At 49.1% G+C, this 14202-nt stretch overlaps 1 protein-coding gene across 1 annotated transcript in view; it reads right to left on the bottom strand.

Moving 5' to 3' along the window:
- Positions 1-2554: 2554 nt before the first annotated feature.
- MNT (MAX network transcriptional repressor) overlaps positions 2555-14202 on the bottom strand; it is a gene marked incomplete at its 5' end in the record, with an annotated part of 27538 nt that continues 15890 nt past the window's right edge. The window contains 3 exon segments of the mRNA XM_009706726.1: positions 2555-3031; positions 3034-3296; positions 4882-5074. Of these exon segments, the coding sequence (XP_009705028.1) occupies positions 2555-3031; positions 3034-3296; positions 4882-5074 (933 nt within the window).

Below are 14202 nucleotides of genomic sequence, written 5' to 3'. Positions count from 1 at the left end.
CAATCCGGGCTTTTTCTCTTTCACTAAGCTCAGTCACTCTTGACTAGAAATGAGGCTTCCTGCCTTGATTTTGTTGTTTTGAGAGTTGGAACAGTAAAGAAAGGCAGAAAGGTGCTTCCTCCCCCTCCTAACGCCACTGCAGAAGGCAAAGCCACGCGGTTCCTCCTAAGAAGGGAGATGACCCTGTTGCAAATACTCAGTTTTCAAGAGTGTCCGATGAGGAGCAACTTTCCTGATATCTAATGCTGATCTCTGCAACACTGGCACACAAAACACAACATCCTTAGGAAAGCACCGCGTGTACGAGACGATAAAGCCCTGGCGATCCTGCTAACCCCCTAGTTTTAATGGTGCACTAGAAGCAAGATCAAATGACCCATTTAAATGCGGTTTAAGGATAAGGAATCCTTAAGATTTGCCCATTCTGCTGTAGAAACTGTGCTAGCAACACGGGCAAGAGCTTCCTGGACTCAAGGGTGCAAGGGGAGGCGGGGAAAGTGTTAACTACAGAGCAACTCAGGGCTTTATAAACAGAATTAATGCAATTCTCAGCCATGTCTGCTCAGAAGGCACAATCACGCTTGATCTCTGTTTGCAGTAATTACTCCTGCTTCCAGCAGTTTCACCTATAGCATGGACGGTATGGAACTGGCAAGTTTTCTTAATTAAACCGCTGCCATTGTTCACAGCAGTCCACAACCAGGCAAAAGTCCTGCTGGAGTCAACAGGCATTTTGGGCAGACTATGGATCATGCTTTCCAGTGGAAGATCTCAACCCAAAACGAGCTGTAGGCAGCCAGCCCAGAGCAGGTGTGACTGCTCAGCCCCACCTTACCTCCTCCTCTGAACAGGTGCCACTTCCAAAGCGTCCCTGGTCAGATGCTAGCAGGGACCATCCTCCCATCCTGCCCCAAGGAAAACGTCCGCTGGCTACCGCAGGAATTTTGCCTGCATTAAGGACCTTGAGTATTTGTTTTTAAAGAGAGAGGAAGACGGAAAAGAGATCATTAATAGCAGTACTACACACAAAACGGTGCAAGGACCAGAATATTCAGTCAGCAATGAAACACATCCTAAGCAACCTCCCAGGCAGGCTGGCGAGTACCAGCAGAGCTGAACAATATCCCTCCTCTCGCGACTCCGTGGGAGTTTGCCACTGACTTCAGTGAGATCCGACCTAACCACCGGAAAGGATGAACTAGAGGGTCACCGAGGATGAGGGGTTGTTCTTTGGTGCACGTCTCACTGTAGTCTTAAGACACAAGTTATACATACTGATCTCCTGGAGTATACTGTTATCCGGTACAAGACTAGATTTTTCTTCTTCCCCAAAGAAAAAAAGATGTCAAAACTGCTTGCACTTTACAAGATAACCACATCCACATTTATCTCTTTTCTAATCCATTGACTCCCACACTAAACGTGGCCAGTTCAGGAACAAACTAACAAAGAAAATTAACCCATGCAGCAAATCTACTTAATTCCTGTTGGTCTTCTTGTCCCAGGTTCCACTCTATCAGGCCATATAAACACATTGCAAGTTGCCAGCACAAAATACCTGCCTCTGCAGAACAAAAGCGAACCCAAGAAACCTGGGGGCTTGGGACTGGCAGAAGGAATCCTGAAAGGGGGAGTGCCACGCACAGAGATTTGCAAAATCAATTATTGCATCAGCAAAACCAAGCCAAAATAAAAAACAAAACCCCCAAAAACCATCCAAACAAAGCATTGTCAACCATTAAAATAATAAAAAACATTATTTTTTTGACATAGCTATAAAAATCAAGTCATTTATAAAACTGCAACAAATGAAGTCCGGTTGTGTATTCTTTTTCCTTTTATTAGACAGGACAGAGAATTTCCTTAAAATGCCATAACAAGTCACAGTGATTTTTAGATGGTTTTTTGAAATGTAATATATTGACGGGCAATACCTTTAACATGATTTAACTTGGATTTTTTTTTTTTTGTCACTGTAGATGTACCCTGGTCCACCAAACCATCTATCTTAAAGTTTCTTGTTTAGAGAGGACACTCTGTCTTCTTCCTCCAAAAATGAATTTTGTCTAATAATCCTGCAAAATAAACAACCTTACAAAAGGCCTTCTTCAAATGTTATATTTATATATATATGTATATACATATATATACACACACATACACACATATATATAAATATAGACTTCTATGATTTTTTTTCCCATTCTACGCAATGTCTCAATAAAGAGATCAGCAATTTTTATTCTACAAAGAAGCAACACATAAAAGGGGAAAATTAAAGTCTTAAGAACATCATATCCATATTTCACTGATTACACATAAAAGGAAAAAAAATCACCATGAACAACTGTCTTTGAAGTTTTCTCAGATTAGCAAAATTCAAGTGCAGAGAGGCCCCGTCTCTCGCTGCCAGCGGCAGGGGGGGTTTTGGGCGTGCCCGGCATCCTGCCACTCGGTATTTTCTGCACTTCCCTCCCGCGGAGTTGGACGTGGTTGGAATGTATGGAGTTTAGGAAAGGTTCCCAACAAAGACCTCGCCGTTGGACAATCCCCTCTAGGCCAGCTTCAGTGTGCTCACTGGGAACGATGGCATGGTCACCATAGTCACCGGATTTAGGACCGTTTGCCCAACTAACTGCGGGTGATGCACAACTTGGGTTCCTACAGCAGGCTTGGCCATCACTGCTTGCTGGCCAAGATTTGTGGTTCCATTCACTTGCTGGTGCGAGATCGTGTGAGCAATATGGCTCACCACGGGCTGGCTGACCGCCACGGGCTGAGGGTAGATGGGCAGCTGCTGGCCGAGGTGGGCCATGTGGTTGATGGTGGCTGGGTGCACAGTGATGTGGCCGATGGGCTGAGCAGCAGTGGTAAGTTGCACAGGGCTGGATGTGGAAGGTGCAATGTGAGCAATGTGCTTGGTCTGTGGACCCTGAATCACGTGGTTGACAGTTTGAATGACCGAAGCGTGGGTAGTGGCAGTGTGGGCAATAACAGTCGATTGCACTGTTGAAGCCGCCACGATATGAGTTTTGAAGCCGCCACGATATGAGTCTGTGCAGGGACGATCGCCTGCGGCTGGACCAGTGCTTGCGTCTGGATGGGAGGTTGTGCGTGGGCTGGGGTTTGTTTCTGCTGGATGGACAGGTGCTGAGGCAGAACGGCCGGGTGGTGGGAAGAAGCAGCGCTTGAAGGGACGGCTTTCAGGAGCTCTGGGGGCTGGCGCTGGGTTAGTTTTGGTAATGAGTTCACTGGCCTGTCATCTTCCATGTCTTCTTCCATGTTGTCTTCACCCTCTGGAAAAAACGAAAGGAAGAAACTCCCATAAAAAAGAAAGCAGAGCATGAACTGGACTAACCAGCCTCCCTAAAAGGCAGCACAGGTGGAAGAGACAACAGCAGGAAGAGTCACTGAGCTACGGGCAGGCGGCACGGCAAGCTCCAGCAAGCCCCAGTGGGGCAGCACACCGCTCTCCTCCCTGCTTGCGTGCCAAGGACCCGGAGCCAGGCAGGCGTGACTAGCTCGAAGCCCCAGCTAGAGAGGGGAGTTCACAACAGGCTGAGAGATCTCGCTCGGCAGGCAAGGGAAGCAACGTGAGCAGAGGCAGACGGAGAGCACCTGGGCTGAACTCTGTCTGGGCCGACGAGGGCTCCTTCTGGGAAGAGGAACAGGGTTTCCTTTCCTGTTCAGTTGTTCCACCGATCGGTACCATCCCTTCTGCTCCCAGAGCAGGAAGGAAACAGCCATGGAGAAACATGGCAGCAAGTTCCTCATCTGATTCTGGAAAATGGACTCTCGTCCAGTCCAGGAACTAATGAAGCAATGCAGGAACATGCTGACCCTGCGGAGAACAGGAAGATGAGCAGGGCACCTTGCACTGCCTGCTCTAAAGCCAGTCATGCAGTAGAGATTAAAAATCTCAGAAGCTACAGAAGCAGCAGGAAAAGCAGGGAAGACACTTCCCTTTTGCAAGCTCTGTGGTTAGTAGTAGCTTGAAGCAATCATTTTCAGCAGAGGCCAGCTGGAGAGGTGAATGGCTGACACTCCCATTGACAAAGCACTCCTACTCTCAACTTCCATCAGCCTGCACCTGGAGTCTGCGAGTATGTTCAAAGGTGATGAGCCCGACAGAAGCCTGAATGAACCAGAAAACTCAGGTTTTCCCTTCCTGGAACCCGCTGTATCATCTGCCCGGAGTGCCAAGAGCAAACACTGTCATGATTTGAAGGAACTGCTGCAAATGGTTATGGACTGCTACAGCCTCCTCATCTCTAGAAAGCAAAGCACTGTACGTCCACGGACTGCCTATTCTTCACTGGTACGGAGAAAAGCATGCACTCTCCTATCTCACAAAAACTTCTTACCAGGAACAGCACATCATATTCATTAGTACCATTTCGTCTTCACTGTCAATCCTTTCCACACAACATGAAGGCTCATTAAGTTGTTCAAATGCTCTGGCGATCCTTCCTGTACCAATTCCTTCTTCTCTATGTGGCTGAACACCCTCCCATATCCACGCACAGATACATCAGGATGCTCATACACCCCATTCAGTTCTAATGAGCAGGCACGCATAGTTGTGCAAGAGGAAAACTAAGTTTTGAAAGCAGGGATCTCCATGTGAGGTATCAGCAGACTGTATGTGCAAACCTGCACTTTGTATCTACCTAAGGTTGATGCACAATTTTCAGTTTACTTTACACAAGCGGCAGTGTATTATTAGGCCAACATCAATGACTACAAACCACTTGAAAACCTTTTACTTTACTCTGAATGCAAAGAAACCTTGATGGTGCTTAGTGAACATCCCCACCACCACTATATAACTGTGTCAGTGATGTACAGCGATGATTACAAGAAGAGAAAAATTATGAGTACCTGACGCTGTCGAGGTAGATGCCTGGTCATCCTCTGGCTGAACTGTCTGTCGAATAATTCTGTCAATCTCCAAGATGTCCATCCACTGGCTCAACTCGTTCTTCAATTCTGCCAGTCGCTGCTGGGTAGCAATCTTCTCTCTTGCCAGCCGCTCCATCTCATGTTCATATTCTTTTTCCTTCCTCTTTAAAGTCTAAACACAGAGGGAAGAAAAAGAAACAGAATGAGAACAAAGAGAAGTATAATCAACACTAACCTGATCACTCCCACGTCCATAGCTTGGGGTTTTTTTTTTAATTACCAGTTATGCTGGTGTAAAATGTGTTCAGATATAGTTACACCTTTCAAATTCCAGCAGAAAGAGAAAGGACAACAGCTGGCCACAAAAACCTAAAGGGTTACTTTGGCCAACTGCTTTCTGCCTTCTGAAGGAAAACTGATGAGCCTCCAAAACTGAAATGCTTAACCACATCAGGTTTGAGTCCCTTCAACTCCAGGGGTAAATTTAAAGCCCAAAACTCCTCAGGAAAAGCTGTAACGCTTTCTCTCTGAAAAAAACGTATTTCTGCCATTCTGAAGACAGAAAATGAAATCATCTTCCTGCATTCTTCCTCTTTCGCTCTAACCTCCCCACCAGAACTGAAAAATTAAGAACCAAGAGCACTGAACTATGACTATGACTCCTATCTCTAACGTGGAAGCCAGACCCTTCCCAGCACAGCACTTCTTCCACCCTGCCGACTTCCTAAGCCAAACGCAGGAAACTGATGGTACGGGTGTGCAAACACGGGCAAGAAAGACCCTCTGCAAGGACACCAACAAATTACTCATGGATGCAGAGCACTTGTGGACCATGAAGCAGAGGTCCCAGACAGGTATTTGCTGGAGGTGCAGCAACACAGACCAGGACTCCTCTCTTCTGTTTCAGCCCAAGGGAGCTCCTTGTTGCACTTCACCATCACTTTAGAGTGACAGAGGTCAGTACTCAGTTCCCAACATCAGCCTCACTTCACCTGCCTTATGAAGTATTTGAAGAGCAATAGGGCTTATCACAGACTGGTGGGAAGGTGCCAAGGGAGGGAAATGGGTGCAGTTCCCTCTGATCGCCAGGTGAGAGGACATGAGACCGCCATCAGCTAGCCCCTCGGAGAGTAGGGCTATGGAGTTTTTACTACGTACATCGACCTCCAAGCATCCCTAAGGAAAGGAAGCACCTACACAGACAGTAGCGCTCCCACAAGGCAACTAACTGATGGCCCATGGCTTGAGAAAGGTGGAAAATACCCCACATCCTTGCACTAAGACAGAAACCTCATGCAGAAAACTCTGCTCTTATGCAGGAAGGTAAAACCACAGACATATTGAAGTATTTCAAAGACAAGGTGCATAGGAAGAGAGAGTATCTTTTACTAAACCAACTGACAGTAGCTGGGGAAAAGAGACAAGCTTCGGGCACACAAGCTCAAGTAGGTCTACACAAAATCATGGTGCATTTCCGTAACCAGCACATAAATAATGGAGAGAGAGGGAACTTTTACACGGTCAGAGGAAAAGAAAGAGCACAAGTACTAATTAGCTTCTGAGCAACACACACCACACCAAGAGCTCCTGACCTCGGAGAGGTGGCTAAGAGCCGACAATACCCTGCATCACGGGGGAAATCCTGAAGCCAAGCGCAAAGGAACAAGTGTATGTTCTCCTCTTCTGCTAATGCCCACTCAGCGTTGGAAACCTGATATTTTCATCGGCAGAGAAGGGAAGAGATGCTGTGTCAGTCAGCACAGTACACAAAAATGCCAAACACTACCCAATACTATTAATAGGAAATATAAATCACATAGATCTGATGGGAATCAATTATTGAGCAGTGCAGCAGAAAAACAATAGCTGGTTTTCACAAAAGGTGTTGTTTTGTAAGATTTTAAGCCAGTAGTGTAACACTGAATAGTAACAGAACAGAGAACCTGTCCCCCAGCTCAGGTCAGCACTTAGTACAAGCATAAAAGAGACAAAGTAAGCGAAATCTCCAAAACCACATATAGCCTGTCCATTTTCTAAAGTCAAGTTTCGCCACTGGGAATCTAATCACATACACACTTCTGAAAATACCAGCTATACAGAGCTTGCACAGATGCTCTTTTTCACTCGCTGCTGGCAAGCACCAAATTTAAAAACAAACCTTACACTTAGCAGAGTGGCAGAGGATCAGACTCATAATCTTCTGAATACACGCTCTTTATATCTTTCTCGGGTTCTCCAGGACAACTGCAATCAGAACCTGACCTCATGCGTTTCAATGGCTCTGCTAGTTTTTTATCTCAAAAGTTAGCCAGGAATAACTTTAAAGCCTGCTCAGCCAGGCCTTTAATTCAGTCTAAGCCAACACAATGACTAGGGTAGCTCCTGCCTTCTTCTTATAGAAAAGTAAAATGGAGGGGAGGAAAAAAAAAAAAAAGAGAGACTACTTTTGTCCCAATAATAACAAAAAAATGAAGTATTTTTAAAATGGTCAAACAATGCGTATCAGCAGGGCACAATCATTCCAGATGCGTAAATGGAGACAACTCCTCTCAACGAGGCTTATGCTTTGCCTCCTGGCACAGCTGGCTTTAGCTCAGCTAAAAGCCTCTCCAAACGCACGGTTTTCAGGCAAACAAGGCAGTTCTGTCCCTCTCGCTGCTTTTTAAATCATAAGCAGGCAGCAGATATGCCAACTCCTCAACACCATGGTTTTATACCGGGAAACCTGAGCAGACCTGTAGCTACCGCAGTGAGAGGAGGCACTGGACAGCAGGGAAGGTCTTTCGGTGCAGGAGATGTGGGTAAGCGGGGACAGGGACTCCCAGAGTCCTGGCTCTGCACCAGCGCTGACTTCGAGCCCGGAGATTCACACACAGCAGAAGCCAAAATCCATACCCTGCTTTTAAAGTCTCCTATCCTACTAAGTGCGGCCAAAGCATTTTGCCTGACCCAGAAAACACAGTCGTGCCACGAGTGCTTTGATTTCCTTGCAGCCAAAGGGATGCGAGTGGGACACGGAGCGATGGCGTGGAAAGCTAAGGCAACAAGAAAGGTGCACGCTCCTGTGCTCAGATTTAGATACGCAAGAAAATATGCAAGAAACTTGTCTGAATGTCTTCCCTCTTACTATCTAATCAGGAAAGAAGCAAGCAGGAGAAAGCCTGAGACTTAAATTGCTGCGTACAGACGTGAGCCCAGCCCCTCTGCAGCATTTCTCTCCAAACATGCCCTCCACACAGTTACTCCCAGGGCACAGTAACGAAAGGACAGAATACAGTAACACAGCTTTCCAGGAAGAGTAAGCAAGAAATCCACGCAGCCTCAGCACCCGTACTGTGCACAGCACAAGCATATTCAAGCAGATTTGGCTTCCTTCCCCGCTGCAAGAGAAGACTCCCAGCACCAGGGGAAAGCATGACTACGAGGTTTGGGCAGGGCAGCTGGTAATTAGTTACAAATTTTTAATTACTGAAAAGGCAGGCAAACTCTTAGCAAGCACCGGGACGAGTCTCCCAGCAAGCCGAGCCAGGGAGTTTGTTCTGTCGCTCCCCGGGTGCTCCGCTCCTCCAGCACGGGCTTCGGGACGTGGCACCGCTCCAAGCCTGGCCCCACGGGCTCTGCCTCCCTCTGCACTGGGGGCAGCCCCAGCCCTCCCCGTGCTGGGAAACGGCCAGACCCGGTACCAGCTCCCGGTAGCTGCTCACCGTGACCGCACACTCCTCCCGGGGCTCCTGCAAACGTCCCCCCCCCGGCCGGTGTGCTGGCAGGCTGCGTGCTCTCCAAGGGAAGCTGCTGGGGAGGCTGGAGGAGCAGATGGGCTGGAGTCTCTGCTGGCATCCTAATCTTTCAAAAACTATTCCAGGATGCAATCCACTGTGGCTCACTTGGTAAAGACAGATCTCCTGGCTGAGCTGCTACTTGGCCTAGTAACGAACTCGGTGTGATTAACTGGAGCCTTCCTCCCTCTCCAGCTGCTCCTCCGCGGGCACCGGCTTCGCAGGGCGAAGCCCCCTCCCAGGCTCTGCAGGGGCTGTGTGCGTGCCCCGCGATTGAAGGTGAGCCCCGACCCGCCGGCCTCTGTGCAGCAGAGCCTGCTGGAGAGGGGACAAGGAGCAGGGACCCTCCCGCCTTTGTCCTTCTTCCCACCGTCGGCCGCAACGGACAAGGGTGGGCGCACGTCTCCCTGTGTCCCCTCTGACCAGCAGCCCCTCGGACAGACGGCCATCTGGCATCTGCCTGCCGACAGGTTATTTTCTGCAAATCATCCTGCCCACGTCAGGTGCCAGGTTTTCCCGTCAGTCAGCAGAAAGTCTACAGCGACAGCCAAACCTTAGTCAGTCTGACTTTGTTCGCCTACCTACTCCCAAACAGAAAACACCTTCAGAGACATGCGCTTGTCTCCAGCACTTTTTTTCTAAAACAGGAATTTCTTACAACAGCAGCAGTATCACAGTGGATCCTACATGATACAAAGGTAAAAAAAAGTCACAGCAGTTTTAAAATAAGAAGCAACCACACAGACACTCCTTTCACCAAACTCAAGCCTTTGGGATCTTCCAACAGACTGGCACGTAAGGCTAGAGCTGAAATGGGGAGAGGGGACCCTGAAACTATATACATCAAAATAACTAATTAAGAATGAAATTTCAATAAAAGGAATTCATACAAATGCCCAACCACCTATCTTTCAAGGTCTGAAATTTCATTACTGCAGAGGCACATGTGTCTGGGATCGCCACACGTCAGTAAGTCCATCCCACCCACCTCCCCGGCTGCCGGGAATGGCAACGGTGAGGGTTCAGACAAGGTGCTGCCACCTGGGATGACAATTAAACTGTCTCCAAGATCCTGAAGGATACACATCCCCAGGTCTGACCCACATGTGAAGACTCAAACCCTTCTTCCTGAATTCCCTCCCCAGAAGATGCCGTCTTCCTTTCACTGTCTCGCTGTTTCTCTCAGGACATGGTCCTGGCAGCAGGGGACAGGTCTGGGGTCCCCCAGGCTCCTGGAAGTCACTACTTTAAGGACGGTTGCACCAAAAGGTGAGAAATCCTGAGGAGAGTTCAACCCAAACAGCTTTGCCGGTCAGAACAGGAAACCAGCTAGCAGGCAAAGAGGGCTCACCAAAATGTGCCTTTGCCATTGCCAATACTGGCAGATGCAACCAAGGTAGCTGGAGTCCCTCCTCCCAGCATTAAGCAGAATCTGAAACACTATAATATTAAAAAAACCAAACCATCCCAACCTTGTAATTGCAATCAATTGACCACAAATTCCTGCCACACACCAAACAGCTCAACAAGCACCCGGGCATCGCAGGACCTCCAGCAGACTCCTCCTCATCACAGCAGTCCCTTCCCCCTGGGTGACAGGACAAGCACTTGCAGAGACAATACAGGCTCAAGGACAGCTGTGGTCTAGCAGAAGCCCAGGGATGGCAATCCCTGTGTCCAGGCTTGGACTCCCTGTTCCAGCACTGACCTTGCAGCTAGACTTCAAATATCGTTAAAACCCTCTGCCCCTCTCCCTTTTGTATCTGCTGTAGCTTTGGGCTGGGAGACGCTAGGAGAGATGAAAACCTGCCTAATTCCAAAGTTATCTGACTTTGAACTATCTGAATGTGAAACAATTACAAAAAAAAAAATCCAGCCAAGTCTCCTCCTAATAGGCAGTTACATGCTTTATGAGTTTTATGCTTAGCCTCGATACACGTTGTGTCGTGGGCTTAAGTCGCTGGCGAGGATGAGGACCTGTGCACATCCAGGGGAAGTGCTTAGGGAAAGCCCGCTGCGTGGGCGAGCGCTCCCGCAGCCCAGGCTCTCCCCGCGCCCAGGGCGACGCTGCAGTTCGGGAAGCCCATGCGGAGCTCACGGAGCCGGTCGGAGCAGGCCCACTGCCCCTTCCTTCTGCACCCAGCCAGCATCGCTGCCGCCCCACGCACCTGGGGTTAACCAGAGAAGCAGCACTCAGGCAGGATCACACCTGCAGCTGCCTCGTGCAAACTCCTTCGCTTAACCTGGTTCATGAAATACCGATCCTGTTTCCTTATGGTGGAAAAGTCGCTGCAGTTATCCCTCTTCCTCAGAGAGTGGTGTCACCGACGGGCAGTGGGAGCTGCAAACCCCTGCAGAAGGCAAGGTGCAGCCATCCGCAGGTCTGGTTCTCTGTTCTGTACAAAGCAGCGAGGCTCTCACGACCAAAGCCGGTGAGACTCGATTTGAGCACAGCCCACGTGTACCAAAGAAGGCAGCATGATTTCCACCAGCTCAACAGACATACACCCCCCCTCCGACTGCTCTTTTCCAAGCAACAAAACAGCACAGAGCCTTCTCCTTATGTCTGTGCAATGACAATTGTAGGATTTCTTTTTTTAACGTTAAGAAATTGGAAGCCTTGGTTGCCCAGGCAACTTTTACTCCACAGTGTAAGGAAGCTACAAAAGCTACAACTTTAAAACTGATTTCTTTTTCACTTCTATGCACTTAAAAAAATTCCACAAGAGCATCACTTAAGAAAGCCAGCAAACCCTGACCCTGATGTGGGGGAAGCTGATCTACCCCAGGAAGAAATCATAGATTTCCTCATTTTCATATGAATCCATCCATGGCTTTTGACAGTTGGGGGGTTTTGCAAATCAGCTGCTGGCTCTGGTGAAAACGAGTTGATCATTTCACTCTGAACACTGACAGTTCTCGCAGTTTACCTCCTAACCACAGACGAAATACGGAGCTGGGGCCAAATGAAGTGCACAGTTTGCTGCAGAGATCACTAACCCTACAAGAACAATTCTGAATGTGAAACTTGTATTTAAAAGGTGCTTTAACCATGCAGCAACATGCTTCAGAGCGTGTGCAACAAAGTACAAGAGCAGTCCCATGGAAAACACACCGGAGTTTGAAGCCGAGAGCAAGTCCTTTGCTTGGCCATGCCTGCAGAGGACCAGGGACCTGGGACCCAGCTCTGACGGTAACCCTCTCCAGTGCAGCCGCCATCCGCACTGCACAGAGCGGCTGCTGCTACCATATGCAGGTGGAAACAGCAACAGGGAAGCACGGGCAGTGGTGAAGAGTCCCTTCATCTTTTATTTAAACAGCAGTGACCAAAATAAAAACCATACGTGGGTTTGCTTTTGCTCCCCGTATTTAATTTTCCTTCTTTACATGTAGCTGTCAGCTTCAAAGCAGCCCTTACCCACATGGATTATTAAAGCAAGACCAGCACAACTGCAGTGACAGCAAACACCCAATGCAATACCAGCAGTAACATTTCGCTCCTTTGCGCCCATTCTTCTTGCCATTTCAGAGCTGCTATTTGGTCCTTGTGTGCATCCCACTTACTATTTCGTAAAGAAACCAGACACAAACTACTCTCGTCGCTACGCAGCAACACTCATTTGTCACTGTAAAGAATTTTCCATTTTATAGCTGGCTGTAATTAAATTCCTTATTCTTATGTCAAGATTGAAAATAATGCCCCAAATACTTTCCCTGTGCTTGCCTCAAGAATAATGCTAGCCCTGTAGTTGGCATTAGTGTGGTTTAAAAGGTCTTATTAAAAAGCTCCCCTTATAAACATTATATTAGCAATTTAAAAACACTTTCAATTATGAGCTTTTCCAAAAGCATATTTCAGCTGTTGTGTTCTATTACATGGTGTTCACTGATTAAAAATTCCTCATCAATGAGCAATCATGAAAGTGATTTGCAATTTTGAGCCACGTTTTTTAACTCTTTGCTACCGGGATCGCAGCCACTGCAGCAAACCAGGGGCTGCTGGGCCAGGGATGTCCCCAAGCAGCAATCCCACCTGCAGGACCTCTGCAAGATTCAGTGCAGACTCAACCCGGACGGTCAAGCTTTCCACTGCTGTGCGGAGTTTTGATTCTTATATATAATGGAAAAAAGCTAAATCCTAAGAAAAGGCTCTTACCCTTGCAGGCACTGCCACAATGCAACAGATCTACAGCACGAGCAGCCCACCAGCCTGTCTCCACAAACGCTGCAACCAGAAGCATCGGAAGACAGAGGGACGCCGAGGAACCTGCAGTTCCCAAACAGCCCAAACCCCAAGGCTCTGTTGGCAGAGGTGCCACACTCGCCTGTAGTACTCTGGGGTTTTGCATTAGTTATATCAATTTTGGGTACCCCTACTTTGAATCACGCTACATTTTCTATGAAGCTCTTCAGGTGTGACGAGCAGCTTGTTTAAAGCCCAGCCTCTAGAGAAACCGCTTGCCCCAACTCAACCCAACCTGCTGCCATGAAGGAGAGCCCAGGGAAGCAGGAAAACCGAGAGCTGGCTCCCCCCACGGCCTCAGGCCGGCGTCCCCAGCCCCCCCACCAAGCGTGCACACCAGCGGCGGCTGCCTGCGCTCACAGAGGTGACGGCACCCACCGGAGTTTGTCCGCAAAGGACCCGTTCCTGCACCCTGGACCTTCAGGACCCGAGCTCCTGCCGATGCCAAGAGGACTCTCAGTCAGTGGAAAGCATCAGCGGGCAGGATCAGGCCATCAGCAGAGGTAACAGTGGTACCCCTCTCCCGCTGCTCGTGTGAAACCCCAGCTGGTTGCCACGGGAACCAAAGCCATGGTTTCCATGGTAACTGTTTCATTCGGCCGGCTCTTGGAGATGAAATCCCACAGCGGTGCTGGATGCGCTAGCCCGGTACCACCGATGGGACAACACAGGTCACGGCACAACGGCACCACCGGAGCGACTGACGTAGCCGCCATTCCGCTCTCCCTGGGCAGAAGCGGCTCTCCCACGCAGGCCGCCCCGCTACAGTCCCCCACGTGCAGCTACACCCAGACAGCCTGTACTACAGCGTTTCTCCATCGGCTCTCCTGAGAGCCTTCGCTCAGTATAGGATTACGGTCTGGCTTTCCCCAGATACAATGCAGAATCATGACCAGCTGGACCCAAAGCTCGATGTTATGGCAGGGGAAACGCGGGAAGGGGTCCTGCAGTGGCCAGTTCTCTACGCCCGGTGAGAAGCGACAGCTTGTGGGTTGAGGGAGGGGAGGAGCAGAGCAAGGACTTCGGGCTACCACTGTTTGTGCACCGGTTTCAGCCTCCTAAGCTCTCAAAGCTAGCACTTCATGTCAACACCAAACCCAAAATAAAACCTGCAAGGTGCAACAGAGACCGCTCCACGCCACTTGCGGGTCTAATCACCAGCACCCTGCAGCAGGCCGACCCGATCCCAGGCACGGCTGCTACCCTGTAGATCCTTCAGAGGGGACGAGGCAATCTGCAGTGCGGCGGGAACCCCTGGGTGCAGGGCTGCCCACAGGTCTC

The sequence above is a fragment of the Cariama cristata genome, unplaced genomic scaffold (assembly GCF_000690535.1).
Source record: "Cariama cristata isolate BGI_N322 unplaced genomic scaffold, ASM69053v1 scaffold26548, whole genome shotgun sequence".
In the NCBI taxonomy this organism is placed as follows: domain Eukaryota; kingdom Metazoa; phylum Chordata; class Aves; order Cariamiformes; family Cariamidae; genus Cariama; species Cariama cristata.
Note: the sequence above shows the minus strand (reverse complement) of the source record. Positions and strands in the feature narration are given on the sequence as shown.